The sequence below is a fragment of the Alexandromys fortis genome, unplaced genomic scaffold, assembly GCF_014885135.2.
Source record: "Alexandromys fortis isolate MF-2015 unplaced genomic scaffold, M_Fortis_MF-2015_v1.1 scaffold_18, whole genome shotgun sequence".
Lineage (NCBI taxonomy): Eukaryota > Metazoa > Chordata > Mammalia > Rodentia > Cricetidae > Alexandromys > Alexandromys fortis.
The window spans coordinates 15,175,785-15,197,417 of record NW_026067897.1 but is presented as its reverse complement, the minus strand read 5'-3'; the positions used below and the strand labels follow the sequence as shown (position 1 = coordinate 15,197,417).

At 49.1% G+C, this 21,633-nt stretch overlaps 1 protein-coding gene across 6 annotated transcripts in view; it reads right to left on the bottom strand.

Annotated features, from left to right (window-relative positions):
* Positions 1–21,633, bottom strand: part of Ptpn3 (protein tyrosine phosphatase non-receptor type 3) — a 142,914-nt gene that overhangs the window by 60,613 nt on the left and 60,668 nt on the right. For 5 of the 6 annotated variants that reach the window (XM_050165068.1, XM_050165091.1, XM_050165082.1 and 2 more), the window contains exons 2-5: positions 12,574–12,728; positions 8,021–8,128; positions 7,900–7,942; positions 5,313–5,391 (exon numbers count right to left, since the gene is read on the bottom strand). In XM_050165068.1, the coding sequence (XP_050021025.1) occupies positions 5,313–5,391; positions 7,900–7,942; positions 8,021–8,128; positions 12,574–12,728 (385 nt within the window). Of the gene's footprint in view, positions 1–5,312; positions 5,392–7,899; positions 7,943–8,020; positions 8,129–12,573; positions 12,729–21,633 lie in introns of those variants that run through there. The other variant, XM_050165097.1, reaches the window with a different exon arrangement.

Genomic DNA, 21,633 nt, shown 5'->3' with positions numbered 1-21,633 from the left:
CCCCCCCCCCCCCCCCCCCCCCCGCTCCTCTGTGTGAAACTAAGGAGGTGGGCCTGTGAAGATCACATCTTGATTGTGGTGCAACATCCAGCAGAGCTTTTTCCTGTAGCCTAGGAACTATGGGTGCTGGAGCAAAAATATTGGTAGCCTTGTTGCCAGGACCCAAAAAATGGCAGAATCAGCTTTGAAAGCCCAGAGCTCTTCTGGGGGCAAACTGTTCCAGGCCCCTCAGCCCTGCAGGCTGCATCTTTGCCCTGAGACAGACAGGGGGAAGAAAGGAGGCCAACATCAACAGCCCTGGCAAGGCCAGGAAGCACCGTGGAGGTATTTATATTTAGGGACGCGGCATACATGTGACGCTTGGCTCCTCTCCCCCACTCTTTTTTTAAAACCCAGATTCAAGCGGGATTGACATTCCAGGGTCTAGCCAAAAGTGACAAAAGGAAAACCTCTTGAAAGCTAATACAGACAAGCGCAGAAGCGCGGGTGGGGGGGGGGGTAGGAGAGAGATCAGGCTGGCAATTTAAACAAACCAGGCTCATATTCCTCGGGGTTGAGAAAGGTCAGGGAGCTGGCTGTTTTGACACCTGCATGCTTCAGACAGTATTGCAACCTCCTATCTGCAGCCTGGGGCTAGTGCCTGGCTCTGTGGCTTTCTTCCTCATTTCTGCATCCCAGTCAATCTGAGAGGCTGTAACACCATATCTGTTTAACTTCTTAAAACGTTATCATAAAGAACTTGCAAGAAAAAAAATCATACTACAAAATTAAGCAGACCTAAAGGCTATCTATCTCAATGAACTTGCTACAGTCTGGGGGAATGGATGCTCAGAGAGGTTTTATGGATTAGCTTTGCTTTCTTTAACCTGGACATACAAGCTCCGAGAAAAATCTCTGTGTGCTACATATAAGTCATTACCATGTCTTAATAGGATCTATTATCGAAACTCTGTATTGTGTTGAACCTTGGGCACCGTTAGACGGTATTAGTCACACAGGCATAGGAGTGGTTCACCTTTCTGTCAACTTGACTGCATTTAGAAAATCACCATGGAAACACACCTCTGGGTGTATCTGACGGCGTTTCCAGAAGTTCTAACTGATGATGGAAGACCTGCCCTGAATCTGGTGAATGACTCACAGACTGAGGTCCCAGACCGAATAAAAGAGGAAATGATCCAAACACTAGTATTCACCTGTACTTCCTGACTGTGGGTACCATGCGATCAGCTGCCTCCCACCCCCATCGCCATGCCTTCTACCGTGAGGGACTGGAGCCTCTAGAGCTGTGAGCGGAAGCAAACCCTCTTCCCTCTCGTAGCTTCTCATTGCTGTTTAAGGATTTGGTCATGGCAATAACGAACGTAATAAAATACTCATGCTAACTCATGCCCACTCCGTCGTGGGATCATCTTTACCACCTAGGAGAACATAGCCAGCTCTTTCTAGTTTGTTTCTATGTTTACCCAAGCTAACATTCAGTCAGAATCAAGTGTTCTCTCCCCCTGGAAGGAAACGGGGAGAAAGAAGAGAGAGGCAGAGCTGTAGTTGATCCACTGATAAAACCTGGGTTTTCATTGACGGACAGAAATGAGACCATGAACATTCACCAAATGCCACCTGGTCCTTGGCAAAGCTGAGTCAACCCCACAGCATCATGTGGAGAGAAATGAGAATATCAGAAGGCACCCCAAACTTAGGAGGCTTTATCATTTCCCCCAGGAGTGCAAACTGTAATTAGAGATTGCCAGTAAGCAGAATGCTGCTTAGAATGATCTAAATTTATCAGTAACAGCAGTTGTGGAGGCTCACGATAAACAGTCATGTAAGCGCCCCCGAGAAGAAAAGAAAGCGATCAATGGGAGCCACTCGGCATGTCTGACTTTAGCAATGTGACCCCCCCCTTTTGAGAGTGCACTCCATCCAAATCCTGTGAAGGCTGCCTGTCAAGATGACACAAACTACAATCACCCAGAAAGAGAGTCTCAGTGAGGTATGGTCTGCATCATCTCAGCCTGCAGGCATGTCTGTGGGGAATGCATTGATAAGCTAATCAATGTGGGAAGAGGCAGACCATTGTGGGCAGTGCCATTCCCTAGCAAGGGAGTTCAAACAAACCCCTTCCTCTCCTCTGTTGCTTTTGGCTAGGTTGTTTTAGCACATTCACAGAATTTAAAATGGAACAGACCTCAACTTCAGGAAAAGAAAAACAAAATGAAACAAAACAAAACCATGACTTGTCTCCTGTCCTAGATAAGAAACGAAACAACCAATGTCGTCATCACTACATCCCTTCTTTGGTTTTCTCCCTCCCTCCCTCCCTCCCTCCCTCCCTCCCTCCCTCGCTCCCTCCCTCGCTCCCTCCCCCCCCCCCCCCCCCCCCCCTCCCCCCCCCCCCCCCCCCCCCCCCCCCCCCCCCCCCCGGTTTTTCAGTTTTTCAGCCCTGGCTATCCTCAAACTCACAGAGATCTGTTTGCCTCTGCCTCCCAAGTGCTGGAATTAAAGGCATGTGCCCCCATGCCTGGCCCTCTGGCCCTTTCTTTGATTCTTGGGAGCCAAAAAGGAAACTCCTCTTTGGAGAGGCTATGAACCTAGAGCACATGAAGATCGTATGCGCCAGGAATAGAGGTGAAAGCCTTTACAAATCAAAGAACAAAAATCAATCCCATGTGTGAATTAGTGGAGGAATCTAAGCCCCATTCTAAGAAAAAGATGACCTAGTCCCAGCTGCTCACTGGTTAAAGGAACAGTGTGCTGCCCTTGTTCTTGCTGAATGTGATACCTGGTGCCCGCTGCTCAGGAGGAAGCGGCTATAGTGGCTGCACGCTATGCACCTTAAGGTGGGGGTGGGAGCGGATGTGGCATCAGAACCAGTGACTCTGATGAGGAACTGACCTGTAACTCAGGTAAGGACAAGAACTGGTCCATCATCCATCTCCAGTTAAAATCTGCTCCCCATCATAGCCCTGTGTGTTCCCATCCCTACAGCTCCTCAGAAGATCTGAAGGTAGCCTCTCTCCTCCACAAGGCTTCTCTCTACCCTGCATTCCCTAGATGTCCCCTGAGGGCAGGAAGACTCACTCCACAAGGTTTCCGCTTCTTTCCCGTGGGGGCATAGAAGCTGATGGCCATGAAGGGCATTGGACCATGAGATAAGGTTGATCCTGGAAGTATCTCCGGCAAGTCTTTCTACTCAGAGGCCTGCAGACAAGGAGTCTCACACCTGGGGCTCCGGCACTCCAGGAAAGAGATACGGTGGACGGTGTCAGTCACCATACATGAGCTGGAACTTTTTAGCTGAGCAAAATCAATTTGGTGAGCCACAATGGTCACTTAAAAAAACTAGCACATGTACATATATAATCCTTCAAGGTTCGTTCTTTTTTTTTTTCTAGATAGTGTATTGATACGTTGCCTAGGCTGGTCTTAAACTCAAGGGATCCTTTTGCCTCTGCCTCCCCAATTATAGATGCTGCCATTGTGTCTGGCTCTCTGTGGAATTCTAAAGCATCCCTCAAACAGAATCTGCTATTTCAGATTGTTCTGAAGAAACCCTGGTAAGGCAGTTTAAAACACCATCCTGACAGATGATGCTACCAGTTTTATGTCAGTCAGCTTACGACATGACGTGCTCGGTTGAGACTCTGAACAGTACTGTCCCTAGTTCACCAGAGTAAAGAGTCATGTGGTGATGGTGGTGATGATGGTGGTCGTGGTGGTGGTGATGGTGGTTTTGGTGGTGGTGATGATGATGCTGCTGGTGGTGGTGATGGTGTTAATGGTGAAGGTGGTGGTGGTGATGGTGATGATGGTTGTAGTGGTGATGGTTGTGGTGGTGATGGTGATTTTGGTGGTGGTGATGGTGCTAGTGGTACTGATGGTGGTAATGGTGATGATGGTTGTAGTGGTGATGGTTGTGGTGGTGGTGGTGGTGGTGCACCAAAATGATTCAAAGCAGCATTGCACTTCACTGTGATTTCCCAAGGAGCTACCCAGGCCTCCCTTATCCAAGCTTCACATTTACCATAATAATAAACACAGTCCAGCCCCAGGGCCTGCCTCTGTGGAAGAAAGAAGCACATACACAAGAAAGAAAAACAGAGTAATAAATGAACAAGTGGCCTTTACACATATTAAAAGCTAAAATATGAATGCTGTGTGCCATTAAAAGGAAGAAAGGAAAATGAGAGAGCGGTTTATGTCTAAGCTAATGGCATCTCTTTGGTGGGATTTTTCTGCCATAAAATAGGATTCAATAATCCAGAACAGCTTCTTCTTCCCAGGGAGACAATTTCCCTCCTTAAGAACAACAAAGGGGCACATAACTAAGGGGCTCAGTGTGGCGTACAACAGGGGAAGCGGCTGGCACAGTCTTCCATCCCGAGGCAACATGACTTTCTTACTGCACCCTTCCCATGCCATCCATCCCGCACGCCCCAGTTTCCCTATCCCTTCCCTTCCCTTCCCTTCCCTTCCCTTCCCTTCCCTTCCCTTCCCTTCCCTTCCCTTCCCCCTTCCCTTCCCTTCCCTTCCCTTCCCTTCCCTTCCCTTCCCCCTTCCCTTCCCTTCCCCTCCCCTCCCTCCCCTCCCCTCCCTTCCCTCCCCTCCCCTTCCCATTCCATCCATCTTGCACGGCCCAGTTTCCCCGTCCCTTCGCCCCTTCTCTTCCCATCCCATCCCTCAGGCCTGTTTCCCCAACCAGAAAATCCACTTGCCAGGACCAACCAGGGCCAGCCCAGCCTGCAAGCTGGCAGGGTAAACAGCTGCTGTCACTGCTCACTCCCCCCTCCCATCTGCCTCCCAAACTTCCTAAACCTGCTGGTTCACTCAGCAAACAAGGTAGGTCCAGCCAGATCCCACTCCCCTTCCTCACCCCTGTAAAAGGGGATCTGATGGAAAGTTCTGGTTACAGCTAAGCCTTGTCTTCCTCAAGGGACTTTATTCCGGCCCCTCAGATTCCACATTACGTGCCCCGTGGGTGACTGCTCTACTCTCGGCCTGCATGAGAAGAACTGGCTTAGCATCCTTAATACTCATAATGTTTACCAGATAGAGGAGGGGAGAGAGAGAGGGTCTCCACGCACTGGAAATTACACCAGTTTGGGGCTGAGACACGGGCCACAAACTGAAAAACAAACCTGCCAGTTAAAACTTTCAACCTAGGCACCCCCAAGGTTTTCTTGGATCACGATAGTTGGGGAGGTCATACCCCAATCAAGTTATAATTTGGCTAGAAAACAAAGAGCACATTTTTGGGGAGCTCCCAATTTGTACAGACTAGATAGAGAACTTCAAGAGAAAAAGATCATTACCTGGTTTGCTCCTGTTGCAGTGTGTTGGGATCGGGTATAAAATATCTGACTCGAAAATGCAGGGTACAGGGGAAACCTCCTATAACATTTTTCAAAGACAAATTAGGTTTTCCCTTAAAAAGAAAAAAGTCAACGTACACAGTTGCTACTCCCCATAAAGGGAGCACTTTTCACTCAACCCCATTTTCCACTATAAAAGCTCCGACTTCAAGTTCAGAGTATATAAGTTAACCGTTCATAAGGCCCATGTACACCTAAAGGACTTGTAAAGCATCTGCCCCACTGTGGGATCACCTACTTCCGGTTGCACATCTGCCTTTTGGCCCTGCTCAAACTATGATACCCGTATTAAAAATGTTTTAAAGTCTTAAAACCAGCATCTATCCATAAAATTCACAAAAAACGGAAGCAGCCTGCATTGAGCTTGTGATTTATGCCTCTGCAACATTTCCAGGTAGCCTATAGAACTTCACCACCACCATGGCTACCTGCAGGCTGGTGGATCTATTTCACAGTCAGGGACGGAACTGCCTCTCCTGACTGGGCAGCGGTGACAAGACCAGAATGCTCTGTAACACTGACTCAAGTTTTTGACTTGATTTTTTTTTTTAACTAGAAAACACTGTCACAATTTCAAGGTAAATCACAACAGTCACTGTGACCCTGAGTGCTGTACCACTCAGATGTGACTTAGGCATCAACGCCAAGAGCCAGTTTGCCTGTGGGATAAAACTAGCCACGTGTCTGACCGAAGATCACTGTTGCCAAGACATGGGAGACCCGACCTTGTTGACTTCACCCTGTCTCTGGCACTTGGTAAATCTGCCCAGGTCCTGTCTCTGGGCTCACATAGCACTTTCGTGATCTCTGAAACCCAAGTCCTTCTGTGATCTGCCCAGCTGGCTAATCCTTCTGCTCATCTCGTCTTCTGTCTTGGTTCATCCTGCCTCCACTCTGCCATCTCTTAGTTCCTTCCTTTGTCACCTCTGGGCTGGGGCTAGCAGAGTCTTTAATGGTGGGTGGGTGCGTGCGTGCGTGTGTGCCTGCGCCTCTAGTGGGTGATGCTCGCTCTGAGGCAAAGTCATTATCGTCGTCCCCCATCCCGCGTTCACTGTCCAGTCTCCCCCTTCCTTCATCTGTTACTTTGGTGTTTCAGGTGTAGTCTCTGTCTTTCTTGGTTCTTCTGTGGACTCAGAGAACATGCACACATGTGTGTGCGTGCGTGCATGTGTGTGCGTGTGTGTGCCTGTGTGTGTACATGTGTACGTGTATACACGCACAAGTGAATATGCATAGTACTATCACAAAACTATCCTCTTTTCAACTTCTACACGTGACCTTGAGAGCAGGGCTCAAATCTGCCTTGCACCGCTTTTCCCAGGTTTAGCACAGTGCTTTGCCTTGGTCAGAGCACTTAGGGTTGTGTTTGCTGCAAGAATGAGTCAGAGAGAGAATGACAGACAACAGCTACCTAGGCCTCATGTGACTGGCCACCTCCTGTGAGTCAAGAATCCTGAAGGGGACAGAGTAGAATGAAGTCCCCTTCAGTAGAATGAGAGGCAGGTAAGACACCTCACTGTGAGGTAGCAGGAGGCGTACTCAGCCACAAAGGGTCAAAGAAATGAGAGTTAGCACTTCCCTTCAGGTAACCGGGTGATATCTGTGGAACTCTGGGGAGTGGCTGTGAACCCTGGGTCAAGAGGAAAAGCATTCTTTACAGAAGGAGGAGACTGAGGGGCGGTTCAGAGGAAGTCGTGTAGACTGGCCAAGTTAGTCTGGGACAACAGGTACCTATCAGGCCCAATGAGAGCCGCAAGGGCAGCTAGGCTGAGAAGAGGTGGCCAGAGGGTAGGCTGGGCATGACCGGAGTAGCTGTGTCACTCGGGGCTGAGAGTAACACAGGGGGCCACTCAGGACAGATGAGCCAGCATCTGTGGGAAGTATGTTGGAAGCTGTTGGAAAGTATGAGGGTTTATGTCAGTCTCTCTTTGTGTGAGTATGAATACATGTGAGCATACATGCACGTGTGTCTGCATACATGCACACGTGTGTCTGCATGTGCAGGTGGAAACCACAGGCTGAAATCAGGATCTTAGTCCACTGCTCCCCATCTAAGTTTTTGAGACAGGGTCTCTTACTGAACCTGGAGCTCATCATTTGGCTGGGGGTCTGGCCAGCCAAGTCCAGGAATCCCCCTGTCTCACTCATCCTCCCAGCGCTGGGATCATGGGCACACACCACAGTGCCCGGCCTTTTACATTGGAGCTGGGATCCGAGCTCAGGTGCCTAAGCTTATACAGCCAGCATGTTTACCAACTAAAACATCCCCCTGGCCCTTTTATGTCTATTTCTTGTCCTGGGCTGAGAAGGCCCACCCTTCATCCACGTTCTCCCTTATGCATAAACAGAAGCAAAGGCTCCCTTGTTGTGAGCTGCCTCCTCGCTCCTCACCCTTCTGCACAGCTGGGATCCTTAAGGCTGCTCTGAAGCACAGCCTAAGGATCTCTCCCTGGCCCCGCCCCCTTAACTCCCCGAAAAGATAGCTGGCCAGACCCCCAAGAACCAACACCAGTAAAGTCATACCCACCTTTCAGCTGCTTCCTGAGAGGTTTGCTTGCCTCGAGCCATCTCTGTGGAGTGAGAAAACACACATAAGCTGCTGACCAGCCGAAGCAGGCAAGCAGCACGTCCTATGCAGGGGCACTCACGGGGGAGTCCACTGGGTCGTCGCCATGTTGCAAGCCAAAGTACTCCTTCTCCGTCACGCCCAGGTGGCCGTAGGCCAAATCCAGAAGTGACTGGCCCAGATCTTGTTTCTAGATCAGAAAGCAGCAAGTGGAGAAAGTATTAAAATGAATCAAGAACTAGAAGCAACAATGTTGTCGTTTTCTTTGTTTGTTTTTTACTGTAGAAAAAAAGAGAAACTATATATAGATAGATAGATAGATAGATAGATAGATAGATAGATAGAGAGACAGACAGACAGACAGACAGACAGACAAAATGGTTCAGAAAATAAAAATAAGGTGGAGAGCAATGAAAGAAGTTACCCAATATTGGCCTCTGGCTGAACCTGTCAGTCAACCTGACTGACGTATCAAGCTCCAGGTCAATGAATGACTCTAAGAAATCACATTGCAGGTTGTCTTCTGGCCTCCACATGCATGCGCACACGCACACGCGCGCACACACACCACACAACACTGCGAACTTAACTGAGCTTTCTAAGTTGCTTCCATCCCTTAGCTGAGGCTCTCCAGTGACTTCTGGAAAATGCACGAGTTACACAGCAAACACGCCAAGACCTGCCGTGGATTACCCAAAGCAAACGCTAATCCCAGGTCAGCTCCTGTTGGCTGCTTGGGGCCCAGCTGCAGCTCCTTCCCCCGGAGGAACCCAGAGAGTGTGCAGCAAGGAAAACTCTCCACTAACAGCTAAAAATACTCGAATACCATCCAAAATACCCTCGAAGTGACTTGGCACACGTCCCCTTGTGGGATTATCTGCCCCGCTGCTTCTTGGGCATCGGAAGTGAGAAGCAGGTGGGGACATTCAGCCACACTTCACTCCGGAGTGGGACTCAGTGGCCTACTCCAGTGTTTACGGGGCAGCCTGATGTGGGCGCTGGGAAAGAGCCACCGTAAGCAGCGCTCTCCTTCCTCGGTGGCTAACACGGAGTGTCAACCGCTGTCAAGGGCTTGGAACCAGTCGAGACACAGCAGGTAAGAGTCCTTGGAGGACATCATGAGCAGTGGGATCCACCTGGGGACAGGGACAAGGGATCCCTCTGTGTCGGGATGACAGGGTGGAGTGTCACCCTTCCCACCCGTCTAGTGGGCCCACCCAGCTTGAAGCTGATGGCACAAACAAAAGGTGGCTTTGGTTGGTGGGCGGCGGGGGTGGGGGGGTGGGGGGCGGGGGGAGAGATGTACACAAGAGCAGCATGGAGCATTTGGGAGGCTTCAGATTCTATTTTAAGAGGTCGCCCTCCCAGGAATGCTTTCAACCCAACCATTTAGCGCAGGACAATGCAAGTCAGAAATAGACAGGTAGAGAGAGGCTCTCCCTGTGAGCTTCTGAGAGCCGGGAATGTGTAGAAAATGGGTCGCTGTGACCAGGGTGGGGAGAGTTAGGTAACTCGGACATTCCTGCAGCAAGCTCTTTGGGGTGACTTCATGGAATCCGGTCTGTTGTAGAGAGCATGAGCCTTGCCTGTTTCCAGAATGCACCACCTTGTATCCTGAAGGCTCCAGAAGCTGCCAGCATCCGTCGCAAGAAAGTCTCTCCATGGGTAAAGACAAAAGCCCACCTGTTCCCCCAAGTTACCAATTCAGATACAGTGTGCGTGGGGTGTGTATATATGTGTGTGGTGTGTGTGTATGTGGTGTGTGTACTATGTGTATGTGTGTGGTGTGTGTAAGTGTTTGTGTGTGTGATGTGTGTGTGTGTGGTATGTGTGGTATGTGTATTGTGTCTGTGATGTGTGTAGTATTTATGTGTGTGGTGTGTGTGGTGTGTGTATGTGTAGTGTTTGTGTGTGTATGGTGTATGTGTGTGGTGTGTGTGTGTGGTATGTGTATATATGTGTGGTGTGTGTAGTGTGTATGGTGTGTGTGGTATTTGTGCGTGTGTGTTGATGCTGGGATAACTTCCACCACCCTCATCTCATTATTTTGGACAGGATTTCTTAGCGAATCTCAAGCCAGGCTGGCTGGTCAGGGAGCCCAAGGGGCGCTCTTAGCTCCACCTCCCACTTTAATTTATTATGTCATTAGCAACTGTAATTTATTGATACCACACTCACTTGGCTTCAACTCTGCAAAGTAGCCCTCAACATCTGCCTTGCCACTGAGATCCAGGCACTGGGAGGCGCCATGAGATCCAGGCACTGGGAGGCGCCATGAGATGCAGGCACTGGGAGGCGCCATGAGATGCAGGCACTGGGAGGCGCCATGCCCATCAAACCCACGTTAGCCACTGAGAACTGAGAGATGCCATGCCTGGCAGTCCCGCACTATCACCCAGTATCACCTGACCATCTGACTTGCGTCAGTGCAATGCCAAAGCCCTGTGTTCTCGCTGGATTGCGTCTCTCACCTCTGAACTGCAGAATCCAAACATTCAGGTATCAATTCTGCTCAATTCTCCTCCTTCCCCAAAGAATTAAAATAGAATCAAAGCCAGGTGTGGTGGCACACATCTTTAAGCCCAGCACCTGAGAGGTAGAGGCAGGTAGATCTCTGTGCGTTTGAGCCCAGTCTGATCTATACATCGACCAGACCAGGGCACAGATATACAGTGAGACCATATCTCATGAAAAAGTAGGGGAAGGGGAGGACAAACCAGAGCAGCAAAGCACATCAGAGAGCCCTGCCAGCAAGTCCTATTGGTCCCATCTTCCAGGTGCCTCCTTCCAGTCACGCCCACAAGACTGCTCTGTCCACCACCAGAACCTGTCTCAGGGACTGCGACTCAGTCTCCCAATCATCTCCATCCCTGGCTGCTGAGGACCGAGTGACCCTTAAGTCAGGTCATGTCCAGCCCTCTCTACACTACCCAGTGTAGAAGCCAGCGTGCCCAGCTTCCAGTTGGCCTCCCACCCCCACCCCTTCTCGATATCTCTGACCTCACTTTCCTCTGGCTCTCCTCCCGTGGGGCTCACGCTGTTCCAGATGTGCCAACCTTGCGCCATGTGGGTCCCAGGCTTGGCCGCAAGCACCTTTACTCACTGAGCTATCTTGTCCTTCTCTTTCTAGACCCTTCTTGAGATGATAAATAACATATCCCCTCCTCAGAAGAACCAAGCATGGCCTTAGACACAGCCGAAGAACCGAGTGGGGCAGTGGGAAGGAAGGCAGGGAAACAGATCTCCGCTAATCACCGCCACTGTTGGCTGGCGCTTGAGTGCTGTGGGCTGCTGAGGACTTCTCACGCCCACGGTGTGGAGAGCTGCCCTGGCCCCGGTTTGGAAGAACTGAAAACTGCCTTCTGCCCGCACCAAGAACATTAACAGTAGAAAGGAGAGAGAGAGAGAGAGAGAGAGAGAGAGAGAGAGAGAGAGAGAGAGAGAGAGAGAGAGAGAGAGAGAGGTCTTATGACTGGGTAGAAGATGATAGGTGTTAGTGCAAGCCTTTGATCCTAGATAGATGCAGACAGATCTCTGATTTCTAGGCCAGCCAGGCTTTGACAGTTAGTCCCTGTCAAAGGGGAAGAAGGAGGAGTAGTGGAGCAAGCAGTAGCAGCTACAGTAGGAGCCTGTTAGTTTTCATTATGGTTTAAGTGCTATGGGCTTTTCTGCTCAACACCCCCCCCCCACACCATTGTGTTTGTTTGTTTTAAGACACAGTGTCTTAAATGTAGCCCAGGCTGGCCTCAAACATTTGCTACTCCTAAATTCACCTCCCAAGTGCTGAATCATAGGAATTTACTACCATATCCAGTCCATCTCCTTTCCTTTCTCTGCATTTTTTTTTCAAGAGAGATAGAGTTTCCCTGTGTAACAGTCCTAGCTGTCCTAGAACTAGCTCTTGTAGACCAGGCTGTCCTCGAACTCACAGGCATTCACCTGCCTCTGTCTCCCAAGTGCTGGGATTAAAGGTGTGCACCACCACTGCCCGGCCTCTCTGCATATTCTTTAAAAGATGGGGCACAGGTGACTTGGGGCCGAATTTGATACTGTGAGGCCTGAGAGACACCGAGAAGTCCTGGACATAGGCGGTGTGTGGAGCGTGGGCGTGCAGCCGGCTGAGGCAGCTGCTGCTCTTGCCTCTCACAGCTGCTTACGTGAAGACCTGAGATCAAGGGCTCTGAGCAGGAGCCAGGCCCTTGTGGAGTGCCGCCATCCATGAGGCTGAGCATCTCACAGGGCACAGCTGCGTGCCCAGTCCTGGGCCAGGACACCCGACCTGTCCTCAAGGGGTTCACAGTTTAGTAGGAGACTTATAACCTAGTGATTCTTACTATTTTTAAAATTGCAGAGTCACGTGGGCTCTATACAGAGTATGGTCATCCAAGGGCCAGTTCTGCCTCGGGGGACGGAGGGGATGGAGCCATCAGACAGGTCCCTCAGAAGAATGGAAGAGACAGGGGCAAAGGTTGCAAGGCTATGCCCAGCCCGGGCTCACCATCTGAGATCCGAAAACTTAAGCCTTCATTTTTCAGTCAATCTCTTACAATTTTGTAAGCCAAGAACTTAAAACTATTTAAGAGAATTTCCTCAAACCCCTCTCCCCCCTCCAAAAAAAAAAAGTGGAGCACTTACGTTAACTTTAAAGGTCTGTACCAAGCCATCTAAAAACCGTATACTACAGATGACCTCGGATCGAGTTTTCTCTTTGGGTAATTCGGAGGTTCGTATATTATTAATTCTTCCACCCAACGCACGTAACCGGGAGGTCATAACGACCGCTGAGTAACCTGTAATATAAGACGCCTGTCAGTGCTTTCAAAGGCAAAAGATCAGGTCCCACACAGTTCCTCACATGGGCTGGCTTGGGTGCCCAGAGCATCAGCTGCAGAACCTGCAGGGAGGAAAGAGGGTAACAAGCCATCTTTGCATTTCACGGTTGACCTGGGGGTCAAACGACCCCTTCATAGGGGTCACTTAGGACCATCAGAAGGCACAGATATTTAGGTTATGGGTTTATAACAGCAGCAGTTATAAAATTACAGTTGTGAAGAAGCAGTGAAAATAACTTTATGGCTGGGGGTCATCACAACATGAGGAACTGTATTAAAGGGTCATACCATGAGGAAGGTGGAGAACCACAACTAAGTAAAACCTGTTCTCAGTGATGTTAGGTCAAGAAAACACACGGCTCATTCATCTGTTTGTCCTATCATCGCCAAGGTCTGTACATTCTAATTTCCCAGAGTGTAATTCCTATTGTAGGCAATTTGCAATATTTACAAAACTAAGTATGAAATAAATAAAATGTAAAGCATAAAAAAATCTGGTTAGTGAATTATATTAAAATTAAGAACTTCTACTTTGTAAAAGAAATATCTTTAAAGGTTCACTAATTTTGGCTGAGGGGTGGGAAGGCTTAGCGGTTAAGAGCGCTGACTGCTGTTCCAAAGGACCTGAGCTAGCATGTCGGCTCACAAATGCCTAGAACCACAGTCCCAGAGGATCCAGGGCTCCCTTCTGGCCTCCACAGGCACTGCATACAGGAGGTACACTTACAGACACGCAGGCAAACACTTGCATACATAAAATAAATACATGTGCCACAGTGAGTATGTGGGGACCAGAGAACAGCTCACAGTTGTCTGCCCTCTCCATCTACTGCTTGGGACTGAACTCGGGCTTGAGGGCAGACACCTTAATCCGCTGCGCTGTCTCACCAACACCAGCCCTCTATCTTCTTTATCTTTTAATTAATTAATTAATTTATTTGAGACAGGCCTCTCACTGAAGCCAGAGATCACAGATCTGGCCAGACCAGCTGGCCCAGCGGCCCACCATACTCCTATCTGTCTCCTATTGCTGGGATTACATATGTGCGCTGCTGCACTTGGCTCTCAATATAGATGCGAGGGAGTCCAGACCCTGGCCCTCACACTGGCATGGCTAGTGTTTACCAGCCGAGCATTCTCCCCAGGCCCTTGAGATGCTTTTAAGAAGGAAGCAACAGGCTGGACTTGGTGGCACAAGCCGTTAATCCCACCACTCGGGAGGCAAAGGCAGGTGGATCTCTATGAGTTTGAAGCCAGTCTGATCCACAAAGTGAGTTCCAGGGCAACCAGAACTACTAGAACAGAGACTTTTTCTCAAAACAAACAAGAAACCCCTTCCCCGCCCCCCCCCGAAAAAAAAAAACCTAAAAGGAGGAAGTGGGGGGAGTATCACATGGCAATTTAAAACCTGACCACTGTGTTTTTGGAAGAGTAAGGAAACTGGTTCTACCAACCGCTCCATGGTGGGATGGTAGGATAAAAAGGCTGGCGAGATTTGAAACCGAGCACACGGCCACAGCAGCCCCGCGGGTGTGCTGAGTGTCTGGACCGCCACAGAGAATACAGGGAGAAGATGAGATTAACTAAGTGGAAGAGCAAGTGCAGAAGGAAGCTTTAGAGCGCATGTGCCCCTCCCTGCTTCAGCCGGGCTTCCTGCTTCCCCCCCCCTCACTCCGGGTGCTCCGAACAAGTCCCGCCCCTTCAGGGCTGCCAGTCTCCCAGCCGGTTACACGGGGTGTTGTAAAAGCTCTCAAGCGTGCTCACTGATGTGCTACACTTAGAACTCACGGTGTGTGGCTTCTAGCTGCGTTTCCCACTACACACCAAGCTCCACGGGAGTAGGAGTAAGGTCTGGTTTTGTTCTCCGTACCAATGACACCCAGCTCTGACAGGCAATCCATTAAGTCCTTGAGTAAACCAATAAATGCCCAGAAGAATTAAAAAGAAAGTGAAGTCATAAAAGCCTGGGGGGGGAGGGGGAGTTAGAAAGTGACAGGAAGCTCAGGCTGACAGAGCAGTGCAGGCAGGACAGAAAGATGGCTCAAGGGTGGCTGGAGGGGAGATGTCCTTCAGTCCAGGGCTCCTCCCACTGAAAGCTGAGGAGATGGAGCAGGACTGGACCAAAATGCAGTGGTTCTGAGTGGGGTCTGAGTGACTGTGTGAATCTTAGTCTTCCAAGTGATGCTTCCAGTTAGCCATTAGCCATGCAGGGTCTGTCTGCTCTCCTGGGAACAAGGCTCAGACACCCAGAAAGACAGCACCAAATGCCAGGGCAGGGCCAGAGGTAAAGACCCGGGCGGGTGGTGAGAAGACAGACAGATGTGTGTTTACTCTGCAGAGAGAGACCAGAGGGCGGAGCAGACCAGAGACTGAAAATTAAGTCTCTGGGACAACAGGGATGGATTACAGGAAGAGGACAGAAGCGGTGCGCTGGGTCCCTAATATAAATGTAAGGAGTTCTAGCTTTTAAAAGTAGCTAGCTAGGACAGGAAATATCAAACATTAATGAAAAAATTCCTGGGACTGGCAGTGAGAGAAAATACACACGCACACACACACACACACACACACACACTCTCTCTCACACACACACACACACACACACACTCACACTCACAGAAAATTCCACCCACCCACCACCTCCTCCATGCCCTTTTCAATAAAAATGTCACCAGAATCAGGGATGCATTTTCTGAGTAATACAAAAAGTTATCCAAAGACAACAAATGTGTCCCCCGACTGTGTTATCCCACACGTAACTGAAAATGTCAACTCCGCTGCTTGCTTCTTGTTGAAGAATCTCGGGTGAACTGTGCTTTTTGGAAGCCACAATAGCATCATTCTGAAGTGTGGTATTAACAGGCAGCGCCCCTCAGAGCTTCCTGAGGCAACTTCTGAAAATGAGGCTTTCATTGGTCCTGCCTCCCACGGGGACTCAGCACTCGGGGCCTTTGGGAGTCCCTCAGAGGGCAGACAGGGAGCTGAGGTTCAGACAGCGGCTTTTCACATCGCTGGCCTTAGAACACAGCCAGATCTGCAGAGCAGATAGGGCAGACAGTCTCACACAGACCCTGGACATAAAACCAACAGGGACTTCAAGGAGGAACCCGGGAATGAAAACAACATGCGCTGATGAGCCAACCACAGGCAGAGTTCAGACGGCCATTCCCCTAGGCCAGCATGGGAATCCCAGCACTGGAAACTGAACTTCCCAGCGTGGTCACAGAATATACTCAGAGAGACTTTTCCCTTCTCCCTGATTGTCACACGAAGGCCTTGGAGCCTAAGAACGGTGTCATTTATGAGAACCGCAGAACGTTCTTCCTGTGATTGTCCCCGGAGCAAACCCTGATAAGAGCTTGCCCACTGCTAAACTACACACTATCAGGCCAGGAGGTGTTTCCAGATTGTCTTGAAATTGTATCTTAAACAGTCTGCTTGGACAACAGACGCTGAGTAATTGCCCTGTTTCCTGTACCGCAGCAATCGGGGAACTCGGGGTTTCTATGGCTTCCTTTATAAGCCTCTTAATTCTAAACAAAGCCAAAACCCAAACAGGAACACAGTGGCCTAGGTAACCATGGACCATCACAGCTGCAGGTGAGAGCAGACATCATGGGAGCCAAGCCCATCTGTTGATTCCAGATCAACGAGCTACAGCTTGGGGAGGGCTGGAACCTTCCGCGGGGTCTACTGTGATTCAGATCTTAATCAAGGACGAGATTCGGAAAGCATTTATAGAAAAAGCATGCTCTCGTGATGCACACAGCTGGGGCTCGGTCAATCCTGCAAACTCAGAGAAGGAACACTACAGAAGGTGCCTCACAAGCACCAGATATCCAATAAAAGGCATTGTGTATTTATGTTTGTTTATTACCGTGGAGATGGGATCTCAGGCAGCCAAGGCTAGCCTCCAATTTACTACATAGCTGAGGTTGGGCATGCCCAAGTGCTAGGATTACAGGTCTGCGCCACCGTGCCAGGATGCAAGGCTAAGTTTCAGATGTGAACAGGCGCTGGACTGTAGAGCCCAGATTTTGTAGGGCTATCTTGATGTCAACTGTCTTGCAGACAGAGAAAGGTTTCCTTTCTCGAATGTTATTCCTTTTAAAGCAGTTCACTGGGTGTTCAAAGCCAGTCACTGCTACAGACGTTAAATACCTCTGAGGGGGGGAAAGGGGGAGTAAAAAGGAAATTAGACCTTTAGCTGAAGAATGTGTTTCAAGGCCTAGGGATGTAGCTCAGTTGGTAGAGTGCCTGCCTCGCATCCATGGGGCCCTGGGTTCGACCCACAGTACTGCATAAACCAGGCAACACCTACAGGCAATCCGGCACCTCAGGCAGAAGTAGAAGCTTAAGGTCTCGAGACTTTCAGAAAAACATAAACAAGTAAGCAAATATTGGTTTAATGGAGACAGGGTCTTAGGTCGTTTAGGCTGGCCTAGAAGTTGTTACATGGTCAAGGATAGCCTTGAAAGTCTCGGTGCTCCTACGTCCACTTGCCAGACGCCAGAACTAGGCAGGCCGCACCACACCCTGATCTTTTTAAAGAAAACAGTCTGGATTTACAAAGAACGGGGCATGAGTTTTCTATGTCAGAAAACCACGGGTGGGCCTTGCTCCTAGAACCAAGCCAGGCAAGCACACACAGGCTGACCTTGGCAATACTACCATCTAGTGGCCACCATAAGAAAGCACGCGCCTCCAACCCCGTGACTTGGGGGCGACGCAGGTGTCAGCTCTGATCCTGTTTCCCAGGCATCTCAGCTGCTTTCTCCTAATCCTTCTTCCCCACCGGGCTGAGGAACGTGTTCTTCCCCTCTCTTTCATTTTTTATTTTCTTTTCTAATTTTGAGTATCAACAGATGACCGATCCGCTGGAGAGGGAGCTGTCTAGCACAGAAAAGAACACAACGTACCATCAGCCACCTGAGGCAATGACTCACCAAATCGCCAGCATTTCTTTCTCAATTATCAATATTTAATAGATGGGAGAGAGATGCTTTATTTGGCTGCTAAGAGAGTATCAGTATTGCCTTTTCTTTTTGCTGGGAACACACAGAAGTTGGGCTGCATTTTGTACTAATTTAGTCTTGAGGTGGGGTGGGGTATAGAGGGGGAGTCAACCCTGTCCATAACAATCACATCACACTTGCTTTATGGTTCTTCCTGAAGAAAGCAAACCGGTTCTCCAAGCGTTGCGTCCACCTGACATATGATGTCCCAGGCCCTGTTTTGAGATCAGGCTAAGTAAGGTGTCCCTTAAATCCTAAAGGAAGTGGGCGTGCCTTCCTACCAATAAAACTTTACAGCAGTGGAGAGGTGATTCTGGGGACGAGGCACTGGCCATCTAGTGCGAAGACTGGAGTTAGGGAGTCTGGATCCCAGCGCCCAAATAACCTGGCCACCTGTAACCTCCGTGCTCAGGAGGCGGAGGGAATCGGAGGTCCCTGGGCGGGGCAACTGGCTACCTGGACTAGCAGAATCCACGAGCTCCAGCTCCGAGTTGAGCAATAGAGGGTATCAGTACATAAAATGGATCTTGATGGTGGAAGACATCTCCCACCAAGCTCTGGCCTCGGTGGGCACCTGTGCTCAAATGTATACAGGCACACATACATACACATAATTAAAAATGTAAGAGACAAGCAGGTATGATGGTGTACCCCTCAATCCCAGCACTCCTAAAGCAGAGGAGGGTCTGAGATGCACACAGTCTTGTGCACACGCCCACACATATACATGCACAGCACCCAGGGCTTGCTCTCAGGCACAGGCTACGGGTCGGATTATCACTTTACTCCTAAACTCTTCAGCACGGGTCTCCCAAGACCAAGGACATGTCTCTCCTAACCACAGTGAAATGACTGCACCCAAGGAGACAAATGCCGAACAAGTGTTTATCTTACAGCTCATAGTAAAGTTTTACAAATTAGTCTGGGCCTGTCTTCCCTTCCTCCTGCCTCGAGATGCAATCTGAAACCATACCTTATTTACTGTGACAGAGAAGCAAACCTCTAATAAACACCCCTTCCCCCCAGGCGACGATACAGGCAACCCGGGAGCCACACACTGGAACACTGTCAACCACAATCTCCAGGATTTCTTCTGGCTTTACCCATCTGTGCCTATGACCAGGGTCTTGGGGGCCAGAGTGCAATGTCAGCTTCCGAGGCTACGTTACAGTTATTTCCCAGAGCTACGTAAAAAGCAGCTATCCCATCACTCAGGGTGGGAGAGGTGCTTCCTAGAGCATTGCTGATGCAGGGGCAGAGTTCTCCAGTCTGTATGTCAGGGCTGGGATGAGCACAGATATCCAAACAAATAAGGAAAGTTCAAAAAGTGCTCTGACACCTGCTGTCCTGGCTTCTGCCCTCAAAGTAGCGGGCGTCGTCCTGACCCCAAATTCTTATCAATCTGGAACACCTGAGAATAAAGACAGGCACACGCGCACACGGGGCATCCCTCTCTGAAGCACATGCAAGAGACAGCTAAAACAGGAGCAGAGAGAGAGAGAGAGAGAGAGAGATCCCTACATGGAGTGTGATTTATTAGGCTTGCCAAATGTTTTGAAGTTCAATTCAGCCCAAGTGAATTAAAAATCAGTGGTTTTCGTTCTCGCTTGTGAAATGCCTGCATACATAGGAAAACACATCCATCACCATGGCTTTGGCTGATCAATTTTAATTATGTGCTGGTAACCAAATTATGACGTGGCACACGGCATCTGACCTTTTTTCTCGCGGCTGTGATTTCTGTAAATCGATCAATACCATCCACTCTCATTTTTACTTTTCTGGCTTTCTTAATTTCTTAAATGCAATGCAGAACAATACAAAGGTTAATATACTAATTTACTAGTAACTTCAGTTTCCAATATACACAGTCAATATTGAACGCCTACTAAACCAGGGGTGGGGAGACGGCTCAGTGTGTAAATTGTTTAGGGTTTGAATAGGATTCCCAAGCACCTATGTATATGCTGGGCAGGCATGGATAATCCCAGCATTCGGTAGGCAGAGATGGGAGACCATGAGAGGAAGCTGTCTTCCTCTGCCTCAAAGAATAAGGTGGGGAGAGTGATTGAGAGAGGCTCTCAGCATCAACTTTGGCCCTCCACAGGCACACAAACCCACACCACATGTAATACACACACACACACCACATGTAACACACACACACCACATATAACACACACAGGCACACACGCACGCATGCACGCACGAACACACGCACGCCCACCCACACTGTAGGACTCAGCTGTGACAAGCTCCATAGAGGCCAGGGTCTCAGTAGTTTACCCTGAGGCAATACCTGGTTCTGAGAAAGACCACAAACTGAGACTACCCAGGCACCACCCAGGAACAGACCCTCCAAAGGAAATTCCTAACGTTTCAACCCAGGTAGATAGGATCACCTGCCAGCACACACCCAAAGCTTTTCACCAGGACACCCCTAGACAAATGTCAGCCAATCAGGGGTCCTAAACTTTAGAAATCCCTCACCCCACACCCTGCTAATGTAACTTTTCTGGGTTTTGCCTTTAAATAATGCCCTCTAAGGAGGGTCGGGTACCTCCTCTTGCAGCAACTGCGCCAGTTGCTTTGAGGTCCCTGCCAACTTGTACTGTGCACACAATGAACCTTGCTTTTGCATTTCAGTGAGTTGGTCTCCCTGGTGGTCTTCTGGGGTCCCCACGAACTAGGCACAGAACACACCACATGTAATGTACACACAGACCCATATCACATGTAACACATGTACATACCCACACCATACATAACACATACAACATGTAACACATACCCACGCCGCATATAACATACACACATGTAACGCATACCCACTCCACACGCACGCACACACATGTCACACGCACACACATACCACATGTAACACACACATCTAAGTTAGAAAAACAAGTTTCTTCGTTAAAAAGGCATTTTTGCCATGCATGGTGGAGCACATTTTTAGTCCCAGCACTCGGGAGGCAGAGGCAGGTGGATCTCTGTGAGTTCGAGGCCAGCCTGGTCTACAGAGTGGACAGCTAGGTCTACACAGGGAAACCCTGTCTCAAAACAAATGAAAAAAAAAACACAAAAAAAACACAAACAAGGCATTTTCACATTTATTGCTAAATTAATGTTAAAGTCGGTAAACAACTTCTCTTAAATTTATATGCCAAAAAAAAAAAAACTTTAAAAATACTTTTAAAGCTTAAAGCCTCCTAACCAACAGTAATCACAATGATGTGAAAACAAAATGTAAAAGAAAAGACCCTGGGCTGGAGAGATGGCTCAGAGGTTAAGAGCATTGCCTGCTCTTCCAAAGGTCCTGAGTTCAATTCCCAGCAACCACATGGTGGCTCACAACCATCTGTAATGGGGTCTGGTGCCCTCTTCTGGCCTGCAGGCATACAGACAGACAGAATATTGTATACCTAATAAATAAATAAATATTTAAAAAAAGAAAAAGAAAAAAGAAAAGACCTGGTGGGCCTTTGCAAAAGGACTTAATACCTTTCGTTCCTAGGAAGCCATCAGCCCTGACTTCACACAACTCTGTCCCTAGATCTTTAACTGGTTGGCGGGAGTGGGGGTGGGTGGGGGGCTCCCAAAGAAGCCCCACCATCATCACCAAAGCTGTGAAGGGAAAATTTGTCCGATCAGTTCAATTCGAACCAAGACCTGTAATTAGCACCCCTGTTCTCAGACGACTTCAAAATGCCAAATAGTTTTCTTATTCTAGAGCCCGGGGTTTATTTATAGGTTTTATTTATAGTATGGACAGCCTGGACATTGGGAGGTTAAGAAGTGGCTTCAGCACCTCTGAGTGCAGTATAAAAAGCAGGCTTCTGGAGCCG